Here is an 11,227-nt window from a genome sequence, read left to right as displayed (position 1 = left end):
TTTGTTTTGTTTTACCATAATCCTTTTTTAAGTAAATTTTTTATCATGAGCTAAAATAATTATCATCAAGAAGAAAGTGTAAGCAGTATAAACAGATCTACTTTGGCTGTGGGTGAATCTTTCACCAAGGTAAGAATATTTGTCCTTTGATGATTTGTGGTTAATGCCAACGTTGGAACAGCTCAAGTATTTTACAGATTTTGATGGATTCATATGCAGAAATCTATGTAAACAGATTAAAATGGTCTGTTTAGAAATGTCCAGCGTAGCTTTGACTGGGCCTAGACCTGAATCAAAATCAGCTGCAAACAAATTAGAATGAGAACAAAGTCCATGCTCAATAATCCAGGTATACAATCCAACATTTGTCAGTCAGGTATTAGATTAGAATTAGGTTTGTATAAATGTGAAGTCTTGACAGGACTGAACTGTTCAAGTGAAATTGAATTTCACTGGAGCTGAACTGAATCATGTATTTCTCTTTACCACTCTCTGGTTGGATGGTTGGATGATGGATGGTTGTAAGATGGATGGTCAAGAGGATGGATGGATGGTTGGATTAATGGATGGATGGTTGGATGGATAGATGGATGGCTGGATGATGGATGGATGGTTAGATGGCTGGATGGTTGGATGGATGGATGGTTGGATGGACAGATAGACAATGGATGGATTATGGATGATGGATGGATGGATGGATGGATGGATGGATGGATGGAGGGTTGGATGAATGGATGAATGAATAGATGGATGGTTGAATGGATGATGATGAATAGTTGGATGGATGAGTGGATGGATGGATGAATGGAATGATGGGTGGGTGGATGATGGATGGATGGATGGCTGGATGGATGGATGGATAGATGGATGATGTTTGGATGGATGGATGGATGGATGGATAGATGGATGATGGTTGGATGGATGGATGGATGGATGGAGGGTTGGATAAATGGATGGATGGATGGCTGGCTGGATGGATAGATGGATGATGGTTGGATGGATGGATGGATGGATGGCTGGATGGATGGATGGAGGGTTGGATAAATGGATGGATGGATGGATAGATGTATAGATGGATGATGGTTGGATGGATGGATGGTGAAGAACTCTGGCAACAGTTATCATATGCTCAGTTTCTCCATGTCAGCTGCTGAAGCTTGTGCCTCCTTCAGTGGTCTCAGGGGTCCTGGTGGTCTCTCATTATTCTCCTTCTTCCTGGTCTGTCAGTTTGTGAGGGCGGCCTGCTCTTGATAGGTTTACACATGTGCCATACTTCTTCCATGTCTTCATGGTAGATTTAACAGAACTCTTGGAGATGGTTAGGACCCTGGAAATGTGTTTGTCTCCATGCCCTGACATGTGCATCTTTTCTCTGAGTTGAATCAGGACAGTCACTTAAAGGGAGTGAATATTTATGTTATCACTTGTTTTATATTACACCATTTTTATTTAACTGGTATTGTTCTGTAGAAATTGGATATGAATTTGTCATTGAAGAAGAAAAATTTTTAACCTTTTTTTTTGTCAAAAAGTACAATTTATATTGACCATGGCTGATTTGTAATAGAGCAGCACGGTGGCGCAGTTGGTAGAACTGCCGTCTCTCAGCGAACAGGTTGCCTCAGTTGAAATCCTGGTCCAGGGGCCTCTCTGGGTGGAGTTTGCATGTTCTCTCCGTGCTTTGTGGGTTTTCTCCGTGTACTCCAGTTTCCTCCCACAGACCAAAAACATGCATGTTAGACTGATTGATAACTCTAAATTGTCTCTAGGTGTGAGTGAGAGAGTGAATGTTTGTTTGTCTCTGTGTGTCCCTGTGATGGACTGGAGACCTGTCCAGGGTGTCCCCCGCCCCTCGCACAGTGATGGCTGAACATGGGCACCAGTGACCCCAGTGACCTGAAAAGGAAGCAGCGGGTAAAGATGATGGATGGATGATTTGTAATAGCTATAACCAATTAAAACACCCAGGAAGGTTGTTGTAGCCAAAACATGTAAAGACTTGATCTTTCAGTAAAAACAAAAACAAGAGATGATATTGAATCTCTTCACATTAAAAATTGGGGTTTATTGAAGACGTACTGAAAATCTAAATCAGCTGAACAGCATCAGAATCCAAAAAATAACCCCCGCCCTTCACAGAGTTTCACAAAGCTTTTGTACGATTCTTTTCCCTTGTGCCACGACAGCATGTACTTGTCACGCTCAATCAGAGAGAATGTTCTGGGTCGGGCCCTCAACCCAGACTTCATGGCATTGTTGTTTCCATGTAGGTTCACTGATAACATGTCGTAAGAGACAAAATGCTGCTTCAAGGTGAATACTTTTTACAGACACTGTAAATGTTAGCTTTGTAAAGCACACAGTATGAGTAACATGTCATATCTTCATGTCTGACTCACTGGGAGTATGTATGTTGCACTTTGCATACATGGTCCAGGACAAACATCATCTATCTTTCCTGTTGTTGTTTCCAGAAACAAAGCACGTGGAAGTGTAGGGGTAGGGGGTTACTATAGCTCTGTGATGCTATCTAGTCACTCTTGTTTGTTACTAACTATTGTTAATCTTTGTGAGTTCCTGTCACGTTGGATTAAGCCCACAGACAGGTTGAACACATCTTCACTGTTGTTGTGTTTCTGGCTCTTGAAGCAGGAAAATTATTAGACGTGTCAAACAGACTCTCCACATAACACCTCACTTATTTTTACTTCTTTTTAAATCAACATAAAATAGCTTTAATCCCAAGCATATCTGGTCTGTAAAATGTTGGCAGTTGTTATAGCTATAGTATCTTAGCATGTTCTTACATCTCCTTAAGTCATATGGTCCACATCCATAAAGAGGATAAACTGGGCTCTTTTAGTTCTTCTGGTGCCTCTAAGTTCCAGATGTTTTTGTCCTCAAATGGATTTGTAGTTTAGAGTTTTCATATCACTAATTATTTTTTGCTGTGTGTCTTCCTATAGTGTGCGGCTGTGAACTCGCCCAGGGAGGGTTTTTTGTGCGTCAGGGTGAATACATCTGTACTCTGGACTACCAGCGGCTGTATGGCACTCGCTGCTTCAGCTGCCAGGACTTTATTGAGGGGGAGGTGGTGTCCGCTCTGGGAAAGACCTACCATCCTCGCTGCTTCGTCTGCTCCTCATGCAAGTAATAATCACTAACCTCCCCCCACACACACTCACACACACTTTTGTTCCCTCCGGCTCTCCAGTGACATGAATAAGGCGTTCTGTGCTGTGAGGACATCAACTGCAGCACAGGAGCTTCAGATATCTTTACTGTGATGTTAGACCAGGGGTGCCCACACTTTTTCAGCATGCGCAAGCTACTTTTAAAATGACCAAGTCAAAGTGATCGGCCTACTATAAAAACACAAAACATACTTATAAGCATAACATATTTATCACAAGCATAAATCATGCTAATTTCAGATGTTATGCTCCTTTCAACTGATTTTATTTGCTTCCACTGGGGTCCATCCTGAGGAAACATGGTCTTTCATTCCATTGTTATGCTGATGACTGTCAGATCTACCTGCCTGTGAAACCAGCAAGTGTTTGCTCCATTCACCCTCTGTTAAAATGTCTGGACGACATTAAGGCCTGGATGGCTTCAAATTTTTTAAGTTTTAACAATGACAAGACTGAAGTCATTGTCTTTAGCCCAAGCTCAACTGCCGCCACTGATCCTGTCAACCTGGACTCTTCAGCCATATCTGAAACAGTCTGGTAAAAATCTCGGGATGGTTTTAGACTCTGACTTCAAGTTTGACAAACAAATCAACTCTGTTCTGCAGAAAAGCTTCTTCCAACTCAGACAGGTAGCTAAGCTCAAGCCAGTGTTGTCCAGACCCGACCTTGAGAAACTAGTCCACGCCTTTGTCACGACCCAATTGGACTATTGCAATGCACTGTATGCTGGGATCAGCCAGGCCTCCATCTCACGTCTTCAGCTCATCCAGAATGCTGCTGCTCGGCTTTTAACTGGAACTCGTATGTCTGACCATATTACTCCAGTTCTGTCCTCCCTTTACTGACTCCCTGTTCGTACGAGGATAGTTTTTAAAATTCTTCTGTTGACCTTCAAATGCTTAAATTGCCTCGCACCCCTTCACCTCTCTGAGCTTCTGGAACCTTACGTTCCCTCTCGGGCCCTGAGATCATCCGATCAGCTGCTTTTGGCTGTTCCAAAAACAAGACTGAAGCTCAGAGGAGATCGGGCTTTTTCAGTCATGGGCCCGAAACTCTGGAACAATCTGCCCCCCAACATCAGGCAGGCCACGTCCCTTCCTCACTTCAAATCTCTGCTTAAAACACATCTGTTCTCGCAGGCATTTCACGCAGTGTAAATTGATCTAGTGTTTTTTAATCTGTGACCCTATGTTTTAAATGCTTTTTATTAATTCTTCAGTTATTATCATTATTAGTGTATTGTATATATATGTTTATATATTTTTCTCTTTAATTTACTCATTGATTGTTGTTGTTGTTGTTGTTGTTGTTGTTGTTGTTGTTAAGCACTTTGATAACAGGTTCTGTTTTAAATGTGCTCTATAAATAAAGTTGACTTGACTTGACTTGATTTCCGCAAGTTTCAGCTCTTTCTGCTAGTTCAGCTACTATTTAGCTATTGTTATGCTAATTTTAGCTTTTTCAGCTAATTCCACATTTATTGCTCTCATTTCAACTTTTTTTCAGCCTAATTCAGCACTTATTTCTCAGAATTTAAGCTTCTTTTTGCTTTTTTGACTATTTTTCAGCTGATTTTGCTTCTTTTTTTTTTTTTCCCAGATAATTTAAACTTTTTGTGCTCATTTCTGCTTCTTTCAGCAAATTGGGCAAATGTGTTCTTTCTGCTTTCTTATAATTTTCTGTTTTCTGATAATTTAAGCTTGTTCTAACTATTTAGCTACCTTTTTAACATTTTTGTAGCTACTTTCAGCTGTTTTCAGATAAATTCAAGGTTTTCATGGTCATTTCTGCTGCTTTCAGCCTAATTAACTTCTTTATCCTAATTTCATCTTGTTATTCTCCTTTCAGCTTTTTGCTGCTAGCTTTTTCTGATCTTTCAGCTACTTTTTAGTCTTTTACTCAAATTTTAGCTTTTTCAGCTAATTCCACTTTTTTTTTTTTTTGGCTTATTTCAGCTTATTCAACTCCCTTCTGGTAGTTAAAGCTTCTTTCTGTCTTTTCAGCTACTTTTCAGCTGTTTTTTGCTAATTTCAGTTGGGGGGGGGGGGGCAATTTCTTAAATTTTGTGTTCATTTCTTTTTTTCCATAAATATTTTTGTTGTATTTTTCATTTGTTTTGACAAACACATCATATAACCTAACACAAGAACAGTACGCACCCTTTTAGATATATATATGCATATTTTTTAAACGTACAAGAGATAATAGTTCAGTGTAGAGACTTTACTGCTTTATATTGTCATGTTCTGGTCCATCTTGTCCTTAGGTGTCCTCTTCTTCTTGAGACATGTCCACACCTTCTACAACTGTGTATGTGCTAATTTCTGGTTATTTTTCATTCATTCAACCTTTATTTCTACAGATTAGTCTCATTGAGTCACAAGGACTCATATACAAGAGAGACCTGTTCTAAACAAAAACCATAAATGAGGTACACACAATAAACATTTATATAGAAGCATATAAAATAAAAAGTAAATAAAAGAAGTGATATAAAACAAAATAAAAAACATTTTACATTATAAAACAGTGTAAGAAATTCAAAACAGGAACATGCCTGCATTGAGTTTTGCATTGAACTTAACAGTAGTTTAAAATCCCTTTGAGAGGTCAAAGTTGACGACTTCAGATCTTTTACAAGGTGTTCCAGGAAACAGGAGCTGAGTAAGAGAAGGACCTTTTGCCAAATTCAGTCCGCGCTGAGAGTACATGCAGGTATTGATGTCTTGAGAGTGCACGCTGTAGCTGCACTCATGCAGTGACATGTAGGAGGAGATGTATGAAGGCAACAGACCAAGAAGTGATTTAAAGATGAAAATGTACCAGTGAGAGAGTCTGCGTGAAGTTAATGATGTCCAGTTAACCAGTGTAAGTGGTCATCATTAACTTGAAGCATTTCAAATTTCACAAATTTTTTTTCTTTAAACCTAATTCAGCAAATATGTGTTCATTCTGTTTTCTTCTGCTAATTTAGGCTTGTTCTTCCATTTCAGCTAAATTTCAGCATGAATTTTTAGCTAATTTCAGCTGTTTGTCAGCAAGTTCTTTTGCAATAAGCATTCACACTGCATTTTCAAAAGAAATGCAATTTCTGTAGTTTAATATTGACATAATTCATTATTAACAAAGAAAAGTCTGAATACATTTTTGAATGAAACTACTTCTCAAAGGTTTCTTCTCAATTCCAATAACTTGGCTTTTCTTTTTGTAAAAAAAAATTTTTTGCAAAAATCTAAGTTGACAAAGTACCAACATTTTGAAGCACAAACTGTTGCGATGTAAATGTAAAGCAGCTGCCATAGACTCATTAGTGCTCAGTCACCATGGTAACCATACTCCTGTGACTGTCACTCAAGTACAGCACTCACAAAAAAGTTAGATAGAAAATAAGCTTCACACTGTAGCTGTTTGAAAACTATTTTTTATGTGTCTACAGTGTTTATGTGTGAGATATAAGCAGTTAAAGCCACTTGACTGACAGTTTTGAATAGAGAATTTTGAGCTAAGATAAAATGGAAGTCAATGAGAGTGTGGACCATTGGCGTCAGAAGCATTTGTAATGTGGGGAGGACACAGTGGTGTGTGGGTAGATGCCATTTCCTGCATTCTGGTGTGTTTTAACGTGTTGTTAAACAGCTACGTTTACCTACATAAGTAAACACTTGATACAATAACTATTTGAACTATTTTCGAGAGCAACAAGAAGTAGTCTGACCAACAGCTCTCCTTGTGTGAATAGAACACATTCCACTTCTCTCACGCATCCTAGCCTCCCTACCCCTGTGTCGAAAACTGCCAGAACTAATATAGAGCTAAGCTAGCAGCGTGCAATACATATGCATTAGCTACGATGTTACAGATGATGTTTCTGTCAGTATGACTGTGCTTTAGAGTTTTGATGAGGGCTGGCTTTTCTCGCTTGTCTTGCCAAAATACCATTACTATTTGAAAATAACATTTTAAGTTCTCTGTGAATTTAGTCTAGAACAGATAATGCACAGCTATGATAAAATACAAGTACAATGTTCCAGATTGAGCCATGTGTCTTTTGTATGCAATGTACCAAAGATATAGGAGGAATAAAGAAAAAAATAAAATAAAATTGTGACAGGAACACCATTTACAATTGGTAAGTGTGTTTCAATGCATTTTTGACTTGGCATCCTCCTCCAAAATATTCTTCTTCAGAAGTTCTCTATGTGCTCAGTATCTGTAAAAACTGTACTCTTTAAAGCATATTGTACTCCAATGTATACTGCCCACCTGTGGCAGCATTACAGAAAAAGCAGTATACATAAACTTCAGGTGGCGTACAATGATGGCATGAGGATGCTGCTTAAGGTGCCGTGATGGAGTAATGCCAGTCAGATGTTTGTAAATGCCAGTGTATCAACTTATGCTGCTGTGCTTCCAAACCGTACAGATGTATGTGTAGGCTAACAGACTCTGTAAATAGCATCATTTATACTCTGACCAACCCCGTACAAAGCTCGGTTAGGTTCTCTTCTAGTCTGTGGAATCACTGGCACCTTAATTTATACGGCAATGGATGAACATTCTATTTTCATTGTGCATTGTTGTTGTTAGGTTTTTTTGCCTGTTTTTGTTTACTATGGACCATGTGTGTCTGAAATAAAGTTTTTGATTGATTGACTGATTGATTTGACACCTAATAAAACCAGATCTGCTTATTATGTACCTGGTACTTAACCAGTATCTACTTTCCTAATATTTGATAGACACCTGGTACCTGATACTTACCAGGTACCTGGTAACTAGTACATACTTGGTATACACTTGGTACCTGGTACCACACAACTACCAGATACGTATCCTGTGCCAAGTACATACCAGTAACTACCTGTTATTTGGTAGATACTAAATAAATACCTGGTATGTGCCAGATACTTATCATCAGGTTTTATTAAGTATACCAGGTACCTGATTTTTACCATGTACAAGAAAATAAATGGTTAGAGTACACACTATATCAGTACCAGTTAGGACCCTGGTACAAAGTGGGCTGTATTGTGTATTGCTTCAGGATAATGTTTGGCTGCCTTAACAATGATTGATGTTTTTTTAATTGTATTAATTTTTTTAAGGAAAATGACTTTTAGTCATGCTCATCATAATTTAGTTAAATGAATTTCCTGACACTCTTTTGTTTTGTTTGTTTGTGTTGTGTGTGTGTGTTGCAGACAGCCTTTCCCAGCCGGTGACCGGGTGACATTTAATGGGAAGGAGTGCATCTGCCAAAAGTGTTCCCAGCCCCTCCCTGCCAACAGCCCTGCACCCATACAGGCTGTCCATAGTCAGTTCTCCTCCTCATTACCAACACAAATCAAACCTCCATCCCAGAAACACACAATATGACCAATGTTACTTTAATGCTTCCACTTGCTGATGTCAGGCTGGTCTTCTCTAGAGACGAAGTTCATTTGAGGGTCAACATAAACAGCGGCTAACTTTGTCTATGTGTGCTGTGTGCAGACTGCTGTGGCTGTGGGAAGGAGTTTAAGAATGAACAGTCTCTGGTAGCACTGAACAAGCACTGGCACCTGGGTTGCTTCAAGTGTAAAGTGTGCAACAAGGTGCTCAATGCTGAGTACATCAGCAAGTAAGTCCCCCTGGTTTCCTCTGAGATGTGTCCTACGGTTTGATCACTGCTTCAAGCTTTGGGATAATAATTACAAACATTAAATCTGAGTTTGTTTTTTAATCTTGGCACAGTGTTATAGATATACCATTAGTTTTAACCATTAACATGTAATACTGACATCTACAGAGTTTAACATGGAGCTGGTTTGGGCCAAATTGGGTATCAGAACAGGGACAGTCATCTAGTCCTGCTATCGTAAAAAACAGTCTGTTTTTTTATGTAAAATTGTTTTAAACGTACAATCAAAATAGAAATAGATTCTATAGTGACTGTAATATTAAAAGAAGATATAATATCTGAATTTCACTGCTGAAAAGCCTTAATCTTAATAAGTTTGTATCAGCTGTCATACTGGTATCTAAAGGGCTAGTATCCAAAATCAGTGCTGGATATTTGATATTATCATACTAATACAGCCAATACTGGAATATGAGATGCAGGAAAGATCACAGTATTGTGTGTCCTTATTTTAATCACCAAACACATCTTTTTGATTATTGCCTAATTTTAAGCAAATTAAAAGAATAAAAAAAATATATTTCTTTAGTGGATTTCTCTGGTTTAAACAAAAGTTTTGGAAAGCTCCTTTCCTTAAATTAAGCCTAAACTGATGTTTTTAAAGGCTTCTAGGTTTATTTTTCATCCATCCATCATCTTTACCTGCTCCTTCCTGTTTGGGTCACGGGAGTCACTGGTGCCCATATCCAGCAGTTTCTGTAAATAAAACCATCTTTTACTGGTTAGATCCAGAAATCAGGTCCTGCATTTTCTCCTTTGTAATCTAAACCAACATCTGATGGACTGCATCATCTCTTATCTACTCTCTGGTTCTGTGTTGTCCAAATAGGGATGGGATCCCCTACTGTGAGATGGATTACCACGCCATGTTTGGGATCGTGTGTGAGAGTTGTAAGAAGTACATCACTGGGAAAGTCTTGGAGGTACAGTACTGATAAAACACTGTTTTTACCAGCTACATACTGGGATAAATAGTAGCAGTTATTTGCTGTTAGGACCAGGTTTGTACCTGGTATGTACTTCGTAAGTTCCAGGTAGCCTATGTGGACCAGGTATGTTGACCATCCAAGGTTCCCCGAACCTCTATTTTACACTGTATGTCCCCGACAAATACAGCGGGGGCTCCCCAAACCCCCTTTTGATAAAATGACAGCCCCTGGCTACCTATCTAATGGAGTCCCTTTGAGACTCTCAGTGAGATCTCCAATCTCCCAAAAGAGATGATAGCTCTGAGCTTTCTGCCTAACGGAGCCCCTTCGTGGCTCACACACTGATACAGAAGTCCCTTCATGACATTCCCACAAAACATGTTCAATAAAATCAAACAATGCTAAGATCGGCAATTCAATCTGGAGGGCTTTCATTAAAGGAGATGAATTCTTCCCCCATGCATGGCTCAGGTCAAACCTGGAGGTTAGAAGAGATGTTAGGCCGGCTTTGAAGGCCCAAAATGTTGGATAAAAATATCCTCTATTCATCTTAATTACTAAAAGAAGCTGCATTAGGACACAAGAAGATATTTAACCATTTTTTTTACTTACAAGGGCAGACACACTCAACAGGCTTACACAGATTCTCATTGAAGCCTGTTTGTGAGAATCTGCACCGGACCGTGTGCGAGAATTGTTTATATCTGCTTATCAGCTACCACAGGCCTGATGACCTGAGCCTCCCAGCTGCACATGCAGCACATGCACATGGTTCAACACTAATTTAACATTAATTAGTGATAAGCATCCTTGACCTTGAGCAAAATTCCCCTGACAACATACCCTCTAGGTATCCAGGAAACAATGTGTTTTGTTACACAATGTAAAAAATCAGGATTGTGCCGTGTTCCACTGCACTATAGATGCAGAAAAATAAAAAGCTCTTGTATTAATTGAACACATGCATACACTTTGTCTCTACAGCCGACTGTAAGTCTGCTGCACCAGCAAGCATCCAAAGATTTATGTTGGAGTCTTTCTGTCAGTCACTGGACACACAGACATCTGCTCCCAGTCAGCCTTCTGCCACCACTGCAGCATGGTTTTAAAGAATTAAACTCTGCCGGATGCAGATACTTAGGAGAATCAAATGTGAGGGATTTGGAGAGTTCTTTTAAAAAAGCACATATAAATATAAAAGTTTTAAAGTTTTACATTAAGACAAAAATAAAGAAATCAACAATTATTCCTAAAACAGACAAGCAAAGCAGAGCCTTTTAAGCTGGTGTAATGAGAGCTCTGTGCTTTTTGTCAACAATTGTGCAGCTGAGTTTTTATGAGGCTGCAGCTGGGACACATTCTCTCTCTCTCTCTCTCTCTCTCTCTCTCTCTCTCTCTCTCTCTCTCTCTCTCTCTCTCTCTCT

At 39.2% G+C, this 11,227-nt stretch overlaps 1 protein-coding gene across 1 annotated transcript in view; it reads left to right on the top strand.

Annotated features, from left to right (window-relative positions):
* Nucleotides 1–11,227, top strand: part of ablim2 (actin binding LIM protein family, member 2) — a 206,714-nt gene that overhangs the window by 95,645 nt on the left and 99,842 nt on the right. The window contains exons 3-6 of the mRNA XM_037674776.1: nt 2,967–3,150; nt 8,396–8,508; nt 8,688–8,814; nt 9,704–9,797. Coding sequence (XP_037530704.1) covers nt 2,967–3,150; nt 8,396–8,508; nt 8,688–8,814; nt 9,704–9,797 — 518 coding nt within the window. The remainder of the gene's footprint in view (nt 1–2,966; nt 3,151–8,395; nt 8,509–8,687; nt 8,815–9,703; nt 9,798–11,227) is intronic.

This window comes from Nematolebias whitei, chromosome 1, assembly GCF_014905685.2.
Source record: "Nematolebias whitei isolate Nwh7 chromosome 1, NemWhi1, whole genome shotgun sequence".
Classification (NCBI taxonomy): Eukaryota; Metazoa; Chordata; class Actinopteri; order Cyprinodontiformes; family Rivulidae; genus Nematolebias; species Nematolebias whitei.
The sequence above is the reverse complement of the archived record's forward strand: the minus strand, read 5'-3'. Positions and strand labels throughout refer to the sequence as shown.